This window comes from Oncorhynchus clarkii, chromosome 1 (genome assembly GCF_045791955.1).
Source record: "Oncorhynchus clarkii lewisi isolate Uvic-CL-2024 chromosome 1, UVic_Ocla_1.0, whole genome shotgun sequence".
NCBI classification, from domain to species: Eukaryota; Metazoa; Chordata; class Actinopteri; order Salmoniformes; family Salmonidae; genus Oncorhynchus; species Oncorhynchus clarkii.
This window is the reverse complement of record NC_092147.1, coordinates 62124053-62139527: the sequence shown is the minus strand read 5'-3', so window position 1 is coordinate 62139527 and position 15475 is coordinate 62124053. Positions and strand designations below refer to the sequence as shown.

Genomic DNA, 15475 nt, shown 5'->3' with positions numbered 1-15475 from the left:
CACCCTGCCTGCAGATGGATCCCGCTCAGGCCCAGCACGGTGCCACCACCCCAGGGGAGCTGTTACACACCACCCCCTCTGACAGGCAAACTTCAAGGAGCTCTGGAACCGTCTCTGGCAGCCTCTCTCGGCACTTCAAGCACTCGCAAACCCCCTTCCTCTGCAAACCTCCTCCATCTCTCTCTCTCTCTCTCTCTCTCTCTCTCTCTCTCTCCCTCTACATCTCATTCTCTCTCTCTCTCTCTCTCTCTCTCTCTCTCTCTCTCTCTCTCTCTCTACATCTCCTTCTCCTCTCTCTCTCTCTCTCTCTACACCTCCTTCTCCTCTCTCTCTCTCTCTCTCTCTCTCTCTACATCTCCTTCTCCTCTCTCTCTCTCTCCCTCTACATCTCCTTCTCCTCTCTCCCCCATCTCTCTCTCTCTCTCTCTCTCTCTACATCTCTCTCTCTCTCTCGTTTCCTTCCTCCAACCCACTCCTCACTGTCACTTTGCATTCTCTAATGTTAGTGATCTCTTACTTATAAGCCACACTGCGACAGTAACACTGACCCTAACCCAGACTCACTCAATTATACTCCACACTGACAGACCCAATCATTCCTCTGTGATTCAAACATACCACACTTTCATACCACTCCTTGTGACAGTGACATACAGTAGCTAAAGACTATACTACTGCAAAGTTATACTGGGTCACTCTCCCTCCCTCCCCTGACCATTCCACGCTGTGTGCATCGGTCTACTCTATGTGTGTGTGTGTGTGTGTGTGTGCGTCTTTGTGTGTGTGTGTCAGTGGAGGCTCCACAGAGGGGGAAGGGGAGGACCATCCTACTCAGTGAATTTCATAAAAATATATATAGTGAACCATTAAACGTATCTATTTATATATGATCTGAATGATATCCAGTTATATATTCACATGTCACAAAATAACTTATTAAAACACATTGTTTTGTGTGTGTGTGTACGAGAGATTGATTTGATCCCTTTTGAGTTTTCTGTAGCTGATATTGCTTGTCGTGAATGTGCTGTTCATATCTTCTTGAGGTCAAGGACTAGTTCAGTGTGTGGCAATAGACTCACCCCCTGAAGACCTTTTTACTTGGGTACCATTCCATCCCACATCCGTGGTTGTTTGTCCAGTCAGCCAGCGTTCCTTTCAGCCCAAAGGATGTGGGTTATAGCTACACTCTTAGAAAAAAAAGGTGCTATCTAGAACCTAAAAGGGTTATTCAGCTGTCCCCATAGGATAACCGTTTTTGGTTCCAGGTAGAACCCTTTTGGATTGTATGTACATGTAGAACCCTTTTCACAGAGTGCAATCATTGATTGGTTGAATCACAGACCACCACCTACTCACTGGGAGCTTCTTCCACCGTTAACCAGTCTCAAGGTTATTTCAAATCAGTGTCATGTCTGACTCCCGTATGGTTCCTTCAGTCCCTGTAGAGTTGGTTAAGCCTAGCAGACTGGAGCGAGTTATTTGATTGGATGCCTCTTAGTTTTGGGCCCTCTGAGCGAACTGAGGAGTGTGTTTGTGGAAAGAGGACACAATGCATTTCTAATTCTGTCTTTCCTCTATTCTTGCTCTCTTTCTCCCTCGTAGCTGCCTTTGTGCCTCCTATTAAAGCCTTAAAACAATGGCAGATTCCCATTCAAGCATAATTCATGAATATTAGAACAAGAGAGGATGGGATACAATGTCTGTTAGCATTGTAGACGTGACTGACATTTATATTGTGGTTTATTGTTGACGGCTCAAGGTTACTGTCCTGAGTCCTCTGATGTTATTGATGGCGGATGTGGGTGCGTGCGCGCGTGTGTGTGTGTGTGTGCGTGCTTGCATGCACTAATGAACAGGTCACAGTCTTCCGCCCCCGCTGCAATTGATCTTTGGAGGAAAATGTTAGTGACGTTGTGAGTAGCGACTTTGACGACATGCTTGTTGTGTCTGGAAAATAACTCTATCTGTGAGTCAACTGGGTGTGAAGAAGTGGACGTGAGAGGGACATGAAGAATGTGAAGACGAGAGCGGGACACGACGCGAAGATACATACAGCGAGTGACCCATGTCTGTCTGTGTCCCCTGGTGCAGGTTGGCATGGTGCTACACTACTCGTCCCTCTGCACCATGCTGTGGCTGGGGGTGATGGCCCGGAACATTTACAAGCAGGTGACCAAAAAGCCCCTGCAGCCCCAGGACGGTGACCCGTCTGCCAACACCAAACAGCCCATACTAAAGTAAGAGCAACCCCCCCCCTGTGTGTGTGTGCTCGTGAGTGTGTGCACACGTGAGTATGCATGCCTCCGTGTCTAATCGTGCATCTGCGTGTGTATTTGAATTGTATGTAGCTGATCGTGCTTGTTGTGAATGTGCTGTTATGAATGTGCTGTTGTGAATCTTTTTTTTTTTGTAGGTCAAGGACTGGTTCAGTGCACAATTCTATGCTTTCTTATTTCATTTCTCTCCCTACTATACTGTATGCCTTGTGTGGCCTAGAGATGCTTGTCGGAATCTGTACACAATAGCATTGGCCGGCTCTCCTGCCAGTACTTATTAAATCCTCCTTCTCACTAAATCCAAGCCCTGGTGTCCTGCTTCTCTGTTTTTATAGGCTGTGGATGTGTACCTTTCTGTCTTAACCTTTCTGTAATGTACTGTTTCTGAAACGCTGTCCGCTACAGAGAGAACGATCATTGGGCTTGTAGTTTAGTAGGTTACTTGAAAGAAAGGATATTGTAAGCAAGTCACGTTTGGTGGATTCTGTATAAACCTTAGTTGTGTGTGTCTGTTTTTTTTCTCTTCTCTAAAAGCATGATTACCATGGGTTTCACTTGGGAGAGTTATCGGATCATTTATCAATAGGAGCATACAGTATGTAGCGAGATTACATTCCTCACACTCCAAGCCCTATATTGTAATATTACTGTCACTGCCCGAGAATGTATACAGTTTGGCTCTTCAGTAGCTAGTGCTTCTCTTACACTAATTATTGTCAAGAAATCACATTTTGAATTTGAGTCACTCTCTGGCATCAGGGAACAACTTTTAGTTTGAATAATTTGACTCACATAATTTGGAATTGATTCGGATAAATACCCTAGATTGCTAGGAGCCGAGGATATTCTTTTAAAACAAACACATTTCCGAAATGGGACCTATTCAATTTAGAGACCCGTATTAGTGCGGTAGAGGTGGCGCTCAACGAGCTGTCTGCTGCTTAGCAAATAGCTATAAGCAGGGAGTTACAGTGCCTTCAGAAAGTACACCCCACAGTGACTAAGTGAAAACGTGTTTTTCTTTTCTCGAAATTGTCGACTGTGGGACCTTATATAGACAGCTGTGTTTCTTTCTAAATCGTTTCCAAAATATTGAATTGGCCAGAGGTGGACTCCAATCAAGTGACATCTCAAGGATGATCGAAGGAAATTGGATGTACCCGAGCTCAATTTGAAGTGTCATAGCAAAGGGGTGTGAATACTTACAGTACCAGTCAAACGTTTGGACACACCTACTCATTCAAGGGTCTTTCTTTATTTTACTATATTCTACATTGTAGATTAATAGGGGAGACATCAAAACTATGAAAAAACACATATGAAATCATGTAGTAACCAAAAAAAGTGTTAAACAAATCAAAATATATTTTAGATTTTAGATTCTTTAAAGTAACCACCCTTTGCCTTGATGACAGCTTTGCACACTCTTGGCATTCTCTCAACAAGTTTCACCTGGAATACTTTTCCAACAGTCTTGAAGGAGTTCCCACATATGCTGAGCACTTGTTGGCTTCTTTTCCTTCCCTCTGCGGTCCAACTCATCCCAAACCATTACTATTGGATTGAGGTTGAGTGATTGTGGAGGCCATGTCATCTGATGCAGCACTCTGTCACTCTTCTTCTTGGTCAATTAGCCCTTAAACAGCCTGAAGGTGTGTTGGGTCATTGTCCTGTTAAAAAACAAATGATAGTCCCACTAAGATGGACAAGTGCATGATAGTCCCACTAAGATGGGATGGCGTATTGCTGCAGAATGCTGTGGTATCCATGCTGGTTAAGTGTGTCTTGAATTCTAAATAAATCACAACAGTGTCACCAGCAAAGCACCCTCACACCTTTTCCTCCATGCTTCACGGTTGGAACCACACATGCGATCATCCGTTCACCTACTCTGCATCTCACAAAGACACAGCGGTTGGAACCAAAAATCTCCAAATTTGGACTTTCCTTGCTTTTGGCCCAAGCAAGTCTCTTCTTATTATTGGTGTCCTTTAGTAGTGGTTTCTTTGCAGAACTTTGACCATGAAAGCCTGATTCACATAGTCTCCCCTGAACAGTTGATGTTGAGATGTGTCTGTCACTTGAACTCTGTGAACAATTTATTTGGGCTGTAATCTGAGGGGCAGTTAACTCTAATGAGCTTATCCTCTGCAGCAGAGGTAACTCTGGTTCTTCCTTTCCTGTGGCGGTCCTCAAGACAGCCAGTTTCATCATAGCGCTTGATGGTTTTTGCGACTGCACTTCAAAGTTCTTGAAATGTCCCATATTGACTGACCTTCATGTCTTAAAGTAATGATAGACTGTCATTTTTCTTTGCTTATTTGAGCTGTTCTTGCCATAATATGGACTTGGTCTTTTACCAAATAGGGCTATATTCTGTATACCACCCCTACCTTGTCACAACACAACTGATTGGCTCAAACGCATTAAGACAGAAAGAAATTCCACAAATTAACTTTTTACAAGGCACACCTGTTAATTGAAATGCATTGGGTGAGAAAACCCTCCCAATTTAATCAATTTTGAATTCAGACTGTAGCACAACAAAATGTGGATTAAGTCAAGGGGTATGAATCATTTCTGAAGGCACTGTAGGGATGGAGAAGATACCTACTGACGTCTGTCCAGGGAGCATGTGTTTATCATCATAGGCATCGTCATGGTCATTATCACCTTTATGATAATTATTCAGCAACTTGTCATCAATATTACCTTAGAAAATGAAGGCGAAGCCACAGGGGAAATTTTATTTCACAGGACTTGTTGGTTCATTGGCAGGATAACAAATCACAGTGACTGTGCAAGGCTGGTTTGCAAACTGACATGTTAAACATTTGACAGTCATATATTTATTTATATTCAAAACTCAACTATAGGGAGAGAGTCTGAGAGCCTGTGCCAAGTAGTAGGTTGCTGGTGCATTAGAGTGAAAACTATAGCGGTACTCATACTCACCCTCCCTGTTTTTGCCACTTTTTGAGTCTAAGTACCTATTGAAGATGCCCGCTCTCTCTCTCGCCTTTACGGTAGACAGAGGGAGTTGTTTGGTTTCCATGGTGATAAATGGTTTTGGTTTGTGTGTTGGTTGAGTCCTCTAGCTGAGACTGCTTTGCTGGGAGAGTGGGGGGAGCAATAGAGGAGAGAAAGAAGAAGAAATAGTGTCTATCCTGCTGAAGAAGAATGAGGCGACTTTTAACAATTACCTGTTACCATAGTGCTCACCCAAGGCTCTAGTTACCTCAATGACCTGTGAGCCTGCATTGAATATTAGCTTTTAGGGATATTGGTATTTTTTGTACCTTAATTTTCACCAGGGAAGACATATTGAGACCTAAGTCTCTTTTTCAAGTGTGCCCTGCGCAATACAACATAAATATACACAAAATATACATATACATTACCAGTCAAATGTCTGGACACACCTACTCATTCCAGGGTTTTTACTATTTTCTACATTTAGAATAATTGTGAAATAACACATGGAATCATGTAGTAACCAAAAAAGTGTTAAACAGATACAAATATATGTTATATTTGAGATTCTTTAAAGAAGCCACCCTTTGCCTTGATGACAGCTTTCCACACTCTTGGCATTTTTTAATTTTTTTTTTACCTTTATTTATTTAACTAGGCAAGTCAGTTAAGAAAAAAATCTTATTTTCAATGACAGCCTAGGAACAGTGGGTTAACTGCCTGTTCAGGTGCAAAACAACAGATTTGGGGCGGCAGGGTAGCCTAGTGGTTAGAGTAACTAGCGGACTAGTAACCGAGAGGTTGCAAGTTCAAATCCCTGCGCTGACAAGGTACAAATCTGTCGTTCTGCCCCTGAACAGGCCACTGTTCCTAGGCCGTCATTGAAAATAATAAATTGTTCTTAACTGACTTGCCTAGTAAAATAAAAAATAAAAACATTTTCTACCTTGTCAGCTCAGGGATTTGAACTTGCAACCTCTCGGTTACTAGTCCAGTGCTCCAACCACTAGGCTACCCTGTTGCATTCTCTCAACCAGCTTCATGAGATATGCAAAAAAAATAGAGGGAATCAGAAAGGGACAAATACTTTTTCACAGCACTGTAGCTCGGTGGAGACCCTAGGAAGCTCAAGAGTTAACCAATCAATCCTATGAACAGGTTAGGCAATATGTGTCTAAACTTCAACGGCAGAGTTAGATAAGACGGACGTTTATGAAGTAGGGCCTTGTAAACAGAGAGCTCTATGGAGTAATGTAGAGCTCTGTGGATGTTTAGCAAAGTCCAGACAACCTTTTGATACAGGATGCAGTGATGAGTATCAAAACTGTCACCAGTAACAAAACTAACACCTCTATGCAAGACTGCATCAAAAGTTCTCTTTGATAAACAATACTGTCATAATAAAGAACAGATAAAAAGGTTGACTGAATCATCTGATTCCTACTGCTTAGAGAAAGGCACAATCTGTTTCTGTAGAAAAAGCCAACTTTAAATCTTAGCTTCTTAACCTGCTCCTCTATAAGTTTTTTTAATCGTTAAAACCACATCAATACAAATGCCTAGGTAGTTCTATGCGGGACACGTTCGATTGGAGAACAATCTAATGAGTGAACATGTAGTTCATCTGAAACCTTCTGTATTTTGTTTTTCACGTATTAAGTTTTAAATCAGCAAGGGATTCCTGCATAGCTATAAAATCGGACTGTAGTTTTCACACAGCCAGATCAACAGTCAGGGCAATAACATACGTAATAGCATATAGATGAAGTTACCATTTTTAACAGATTGACCAATGGTGTTTATATAAATAGTGAAGAGAACTGGTCCCAAAATCAACCCCTGTGGTACACCTTTATGCACTTCTAGAAATTCTAACTTAACCCCATCAGTCACGATGGCCTGAGTTCTGTCACTAAGATAATCATGAAATCATGAACAGGCGTCAGAGCTCAGGCCTATCGAGGACAACGTATTCAATAAAATAGCATGATCAACAGTATCAAAAGCTTTTAACAGGTCAACAAACAAAGCGGCACATTTCGTTTTAGTGTCTAAAGCGTTGACAAGATCATTAACAACTAAAGTGGTTGCTGCAATAGCACTATGCCCAGGCCTAAACCCTGATTGGTTTAAATTCAAAATACATTTCTAGGATAAAAAAAGAGCAAAGTTGTACATTTACCAAGGATTCAAGTAGCTTAGGAAGGAAGCCTTGAAATGGGGTGATAATGATTAAGATCACTACTATCCCCGCCCTTATGGATTGGCAGTACAAGAGTTGATTTCCATACTTTTCCTGATAACAATGTTAAATAAAAAATGTGGGGTATTGAGCCAACAGTGATGGGCACTGCACACTTAAGCAGACCAGGATCCAATTGGTCGGTCCCTGTGGATTTCTTGTTGTCTATTGCTAGCAAAGCATCCAGGGTGTCTTTTTCTGTCAATAATGTAATAAAAATGTTCTGATCATTCAGCAAGTTTCCGCTATCAGCATCCAGACCAGTATCATTGTGAATAGGCTTAAAAGTTATTTCAAAGAGAAAGAGCCCGCTAAAATAAAATGGTAATTAAGTACATCAATGATGGCATTTTTCCCCTTATTGAGGCCAGTGTCTGAATTAATTTGTTGTGACAGAAAGGCGGAAGTAGAACCCTTCAGGGATTTGACAATTTTCCAGAATTTAGCCGGGTTTCCATTACAATCCGAAAGACTGGTTACATAATAATCAGATTTAGCCTTTCTGGTTTTTCTTACACAATGATTCCTCAATTGCTTTAAAGCTTGCCAGTCCGGGCCTAAACCTGTGTTCATAGCCTTAACCTAAGCATTATCTCTTTTATGAATTACTTCTGATAATCCCGTAGTGTACCAGGCATTCGACCTACCTTTAACCCTTAGTTTTTTGAAGGGAGCATGATGATTCACAATAGTATCGAAGACATCTGCAGAAAGAAATACAATCAAGGTCACTAAAATAAAAACCATGTAAAAGAGCCTGTTCACTGTAGTTTTAAAGTTCCTCTTTGGGATGACACAAGGCTTAGATTTTGGTATTCTTACATCTCTAACACAAACAACTGGGCAATGGTCACTAATATCTTGGGCGAACACATTAGTAGAAACATATTTTTTTATTGTGTATTCATTAGAATAAGATCATTCAGAGTTGACCTTAAAGGATCTTTAAGCTTGGGCCATATAGGCTTAGTCACCAGCTGTGTTAGGTTTAGAACATTACTCATGTCTTTGAGATTGTCTGAAGCCTACATTTCCCCAATCATAATTTAGGTCACCCAGGATAATAACTATTGATTGAGTAAAATAAGACAAAACGAGTTAACTCCTAGAGTGCATAAAGGTTAGCTGAGAGAGGACGGTAAGACCCCTATAACAGTTATGGATACATTTTTACCCAGACAAAGGCTTAAAGATAGTAGCTCCGATTTTTGGGCAAGGGAAATGGATTTCAATAAAGACGGATAAATATCTATAAGAATGGCCACTTCACCACCTCTACCCTCTGTCAGCTTTAAAAGTATTATAGCCCTCAATATTAATATCAGAGACTAGAATGCCCCCAAAGAACCAAGTTTAAGTCAATAGCAGAATGTACATATTCATCTGCATAGCCCAGATCTTGATGTAAATCCAGTTTAAGAAGTAAGCTCCTAATGTTCAGCTGCATCAAAGATTTTTAAAGTCACATGGAGTCTCCAGCTCAAACAAGCTATGTTCAATAGGCAGTTGCAGGCCCTGTCTGAGGGTCTATCCCTATTTGTAATAGAGGAGAGAGTAGAAATTGGAATTACTTTTCCAAGGTTGGCACAAAAATCAAATCAAATCAAATCAAATTTTATTTGTCACATACACATGGTTAGCAGATGTTAATGCGAGTGTAGCGAAATGCTTGTGCTTCTAGTTCCGACAATGCAGTAATAACCAACAAGTAATCTAACTAACAATTCCAAAACTACTGTCTTGTACACAGTGTGAGGGGATAAAGAATATGTACATAAGGATATATGAATGAGTGATGGTACAGAGCAGCATAGGCAGATACAGTAGATGGTATCGAGTACAGTATATACATATGAGATGAGTATGTAAACAAAGTGGCATAGTTAAAGTGGCTAGTGATACATGTATTACAGGATACAGTCGATGATATAGAGTACAGTATATACGCATGCATATGAGATGAATAATGTAGGGTAAGTAACATTATATAAGGTAGCATTGTTTAAAGTGGCTAGTGATATATTTACATCATTTCCCATCAATTCCCATTATTAAAGTGGCTGGAGTTGAGTCAGTGTCAGTGTGTTGGCAGCAGCCACTCAATGTTAGTGGTGGCTGTTTAACAGTCTGATAGCCTTGAGATAGAAGCTGTTTTTCAGTCTCTCGGTCCCAGCTTTGATGCACCTGTACTGACCTCGCCTTCTGGATGATAGCGGGGTGAACAGGCAGTGGCTCGGGTGGTTGATGTCCTTGATGATCTTTATGGCCTTCCTGTGACATCGGGTGGTGTAGGTGTCCTGGAGGGCAGGTAGTTTGCCCCCGGTGATGCGTTGTGCAGACCTCACTACCCTCTGGAGAGCCTTACGGTTGAGGGCGGAGCAGTTGCCGTACCAGGCGGTGATACAGCCCGCCAGGATGCTCTCGATTGTGCATCTGTAGAAGTTTGTGAGTGCTTTTGGTGACAAGCCAAATTTCTTCAGCCTCCTGAGGTTGAAGAGGCGCTGCTGCGCCTTCTTCACAATGCTGTCTGTGTGAGTGGACCAATTCAGTTTGTCTGTGATGTGTATGCCGAGGAACTTAAAACTTGCTACCCTCTCCACTACTGTTCCATCGATGTGGATAGGGGGGTGTTCCCTCTGCTGTTTCCTGAAGTCCACAATCATCTCCTTAGTTTTGTTGACGTTGAGTGTGAGGTTATTTTCCTGACACCACACTCCGAGGTAGGGCCTGAGGCCGCAGCCAATATCAGTATGCGGAACTCAGAGGAACCAATGATGGAATGTTCTAAACTGACCTACATGGTCTTTGGTTGCCCAAGCCCTCTGTGATTTGAAAACCAAGGGAGTATTCAAGTTTATGGAATTCACAATTGTACTAATAGTGCTGGGTGAGCAGACCACAGTGGGCTTCCGTTTTGAACCTTTTACAGCCGCGACCCAGCGACGGCACGGGGCCAGAGATAACAGGCTGCTTCTCAGAGCCTTTCAGGGTGTTGATCAGCTCAATAAAAATCACGTTTCAATTGCTCTGATGTACCCTTTTTGATATCATTTGATCCCACAATGCACCACGACTGCAACAGCTCTTGGCTGTTGATGTAGAACGGACGGAATAAATACTGTGATATCCTTCACTGTAGCCCCCTGGTAGCAGAGGTTTTTGCTCCAAGAACCCAAGATGTGCCTCACCATGGAACTACCAATGATGATGGCTGGAGGAAGGTGAATGGCCATGGATGTCTGGCCTTGGCTGTGCCTCCATGAGGACTGGCGGGAGAGGGGGGAGGGAGGTCTCACATAATCAAGAGAAGCCCTCTGAGCAGGTTGGGGGGCTGGAGCCTGAGACACCCTCGCGGCCTGATGTGAGAGGGAGCCCGGGGGGGGGGGGGGGGGGGGGGGGGGGGGGTACAGGCCTGTGGTAGAAACTCCCTGAGCCGGACCCTCAGGAGACTGGGTAGAGGATGAAGGAGCAGGAATCTCTGGAAGCAGGTGGGCGAAACTGTTGGTCAGCTGGATGGGATCCTCAAAGCCATTTCAGCCCCGTTCACCAAAGACCACTCCCATTAGCTGTTGCGAAAGCAGCTGCTACTTTTCCTGGGGTCCACACAAAACATGATACAGAACATTAATAGACAAGAACAGCTCAAAGTCAGAACTACATAAATATAAAATAGCCTGCATATCAGTACAAACACACAAAAGAGCTAAGTCAAATAGAGGAGAGGCGTTGTGCCGTGATGTGTTGCTTTGTCTGTTATTTTTGTTCAAACCAGGTTTGCTGTTCACTTGAGCAATCGGAGATGGAATGGAGTTCCATGAAATCCTGGCTCTATTAATGCTATATGTTTCCTGTTTCCTTGAATTTGTTCTGGATCTGGGGACTGTAAAAAGACCCCTGGTGGCATACATGTCTGGTGGGATACGTGTATGTGTCAGAGATGTTTGCATAGTCAACTTACACACAATTTGGAAATTAGAATACAATGTTTCTCATAAAAATAAGTAGTGATGCAGTCAGTCTCTCCTCTACTTTTAGCCAAGAGAGACTGGCATGCATAATAGCATCAATATTAGCCCTCTGATTACAGTGAAGAGCAAGATATGCCGTTCTGTTCTGGGCATGCTGCAGTTTCTCTAGGTTCTTCTTTGCAACACCTGAACATATGACTAGGCAATAATCAAGATAAGATAAAACTAGACCCTGCAGGACCTGCTTTGTGGATTGTGGTGTAAAAATAAATATTGGACAGACCTCTCCCAATCTTTACAACCATTCAATAAAAATGTTTTGACCATGACAGTTTACAGTCCCAGGAAACACCAAGTCATTTAGTCTCCTCAATTTTCTCATTTGCCACATTATTCGTGATCAGATTCAGCTTAGGTTCTGAACTTAGGGAAGGATTTGTACCAAATACAATGCTCTTAGTTTCAGAGATGTTCAGGACTAGTTTATTACTGACCACCCATTCTAAAACTGACTGCAAGTGTTTGTTTAGGGTTGCAGGGATTTCACTAGCTGTGGTTGCTGATGCATTTAGGGGTGAATCATCAGTATACAGTGCTGTGAAAAAGTATTTTCCCCCTTTCTAATGTTCTCTACTTTTTCATTTTGTGATACTGAATGTTATCAGCTCTTCAAACAAAACCTAATATTAGATAAAGGGAATCTGAGTGAAGAAATAACAATGACACAACAAAGTCATTGCCCCCCTTACGCTCAATAACTGGTTGCGCCACCTTTAGCTGCAACGACTCCAACCAAATTCTTCCTGCCCACTTTTCCATGCAGAACTGCTTTAACTCAGCGATCTTTGTGGGTTTTCAAGCATGAACTGCTTGTTTCAAGTCCTGCCACAACACCTCAATTAGAATTTGGTCGGGACTTTGACTAGGCCATTCCAAAACGTCTAATTTGTTTCCATTTTCATGTAGACTTGATTGTGTGTTTTGGATCATTGTCATGCTGCATGACCCAGCTGCAGCTCACAGATGGAAGGCCTGACATTCTCCTGTAGAATTCTCTGATACAGAGCAGAATTCATGGTTCCTTCTATTAAGGAAAGTTGACCAGCTCCTGAGGCAGCAAAGCATCCCCAAACCATCACACTACCACCACGCTTGACCGGTTGTAACGGTTTTCTTCCTCTTCTGACGAGGAGTATGAAGTATCGGACCAAGGTGCAGCGTTGTACGTGTTCGGCATTTTATTAAATATAACTGAACACTAAATACAAAGTAACAAAAGGCACAACCGAAACAGCTCCGTCAGGTGCAACACACACTAAACAGAAAATAATCATCCACAACCCATAGTGGGAAAACAGGCTGCCTAAGTATGGTTCTCAATCAGAGACAACGATAAACAGCTGCCTCTGATTGGGAACCATACCAGGACAAACACAGAAATACAAAAACATAGAACACATAGAATGCCCACCCCAACTCACGCCCTGACCAAACTAAAATAGAGACATAAAAAAGGAACTAAGGTCAGGACGTGACACCGGTTCTTAATGTAGATTGCAATTTTTTTTTAGTTCTGTATGGGTTTCAACTGATGGCTGTTCTAAATGTGTGTACCATGTGCAACAAAAAAAATAGGCCCTCATCACACCCACCAATTGGGCGATGTTTGCAAATGTTTTGTCGTCTGATTGAGGAGAATGGTGTAAATCGAGAGGAGTCGATGTGCTCTGAAAGATGGAACGTGTCAAGGTTTATGGTCGCTAGGTTTGGTGTAGAGTTACAAGGATGACATGCGTCTTACCCCGAGTTGGCCTGAACAGAATGAAAATATCTGTTGTGTTGTGGAGACAATGAGCTGTGGAACACGCACTTGAACGCACTCGTGATCCCATTCTATGTGCAACAAACTTACAATCTGTTTGTCTGAAATGCCTTGTGAAAGCCTAACACTGTAAGGTCATATTCTAAAATGGCTACTAATGTTGGCAATAGAATAAGCTTTCAAATGAAGTGTGCTTGCTTTCCATTTCTCAACGGCAGAGCTAAAAAAATAAAAAATAAAAAAAGCACCTCATAGACGAAGGCACTTTCCTTGATTCATTAAAGTGCATTGACTTAGGAGCTGCGCACAGTTTGAAAGGTGTGTGGCCACTTGGAGTTAGACCTACAGTTGAGGTCGGAAGTTTACATACACTTAGGCTGGAGTCATTAAAACACGTTTTTCAACCACTCAACAAATTTCCTGTTAACAAACTATAGTTTTGGCATGTCAGATAGGACATCTACTTTGTGCACGACACAAGCAATTTTTACAGCAATTGTTTACAGACAGATTATTTCACTTATCACAATTCCAGTGGGTCAGAAGTTTACATACACTAAGTTGACTGTGCCTTTAAACAGCTTGGAAAATTCCAGAAAATTATGTCAAGGCTTTAGAAGCTTCTGATAGGCTAATTGACATCATTTGAGTCAGTTGGAGGTTTACCTGTGAATGTATTTCAAGGCCTACCTTCACACTCAGTGCTTCTTTGCTTGACATCATGGGAAAATCAAAAGAAATCAGCCAAGACATCAGAAAAACAATTGTAGACCTCCACAAGTCTGGTTCATCCTTGGGAGCTATTTCCAAACACCTGAAGGTACCACGTTCATCTGTACAAACAATAGTATGCAAGTATAAACACCATGGGACCACGCAGCCGTTATACCACTCAGGAAGGAGACGTGTTCTGTCTCCTAGAGATGAACGTACTTTGGTGTGAAAAGTGCAAGTCAATCCCAGAACAACAGCAAAGGACCTTGCTGGAGGAAACAGGTACATAGTGTCTATAACCACAGTAAAAATGAGTCCTATATCGACATAAACTGAAAGGCCACTCAGCAAGGAAGAAGCCACTGTCCCAAATCCGCCATAAAAAAGACAGACTACGGTTTGCAACTGCACATAGCGACAAAGATCGTACTTTTTGGAGAAATGTCCTCTGGTCTGATGAAACAAAAATAGAACTGTTTGGCTATAATGATCATTGTTTTGTTTGGAGGAAAAAGGGGGATGCTTGCAAGCCGAAGAACACCATCCCAATCGTGAAGAACGGGGGTGGCAGCATCATGTTGTGGGGGTACGTTGCTGCAGGAGGGACTGGTGCACTTCACAAAATAGAAATCATCATGAGGAAGCACACTTATGTGGATATATTGAAGCAACATCTCAAGACAGTCAGTCAGGAAGTTTATCTTGGAACTACCGCTCCCGGATCCGGGAGAATTGTCATCAACTGACACTAATTAGCATAACGCAACGGACAAAAAATATTACTAGAAAATATTCAGATTCATGAAATCACAAGGGAAATATATTGAAACACAGTTTAGCCTTTTGTTAATCACCCTGTCATCTCAGATTTTGAAATTATGCTTTACAGCCAAAGCAAGACAAGCATTTGTGTAAGTTTATCGATAGCCTAGCATAGCATTATTCCTAGCTAGCAGCAGGCAACCTGGTCACGAAAATCAGAAAAGCAATCAAATTAAATTGTTTACCTTTGATGAGCTTCGGATGTTTTCACTCATGAGACTCCCAATTAGATAGCAAATGTTCCTGTTTTCCATAAAGATTATTTTTGTAGCCGAAATAGCTCCGTTAGTTCTTCACGTTTGGCTGAGAATTCAACCGGAAATTGCAGTCATGACAACACCGAAAAATATTCCAAATTAGCTCCATAATATCGACAGAAACATGGCAAACGTTGTATATAATCAATCCTCAAGGTGTTTTTCAAATATCTATTCGATAATATATCAACCGGGACAGCTGTATTTTCAGTAAGACCGGGAGGAAAAATTGCTACCTCTTTCTATTACGCAAGAATTACTCTGAGAGCACTCAGCCGGTCACTTACGCAATGTAGTCGCTTACACTCATTCTTCAACATAAAGGCGTGAAACTACGTCAAAATGCTGTAGACACCTTGGGGAATACATAGAAAAAGGAATCTGGGTGATAGCCCATT

The 15475-nt window shown here is 42.0% G+C and overlaps 1 protein-coding gene across 2 annotated transcripts in view; it reads left to right on the top strand.

The window, feature by feature from the left end:
- LOC139410176 (adhesion G protein-coupled receptor A3-like) overlaps positions 1-15475 on the top strand; it is a 278756-nt gene that overhangs the window by 243901 nt on the left and 19380 nt on the right. For both annotated transcript variants that reach the window (XM_071155639.1, XM_071155632.1), the window contains exon 17: positions 2095-2240. In XM_071155639.1, coding sequence (XP_071011740.1) covers positions 2095-2240 — 146 coding nt within the window. The remainder of the gene's footprint in view (positions 1-2094; positions 2241-15475) is intronic.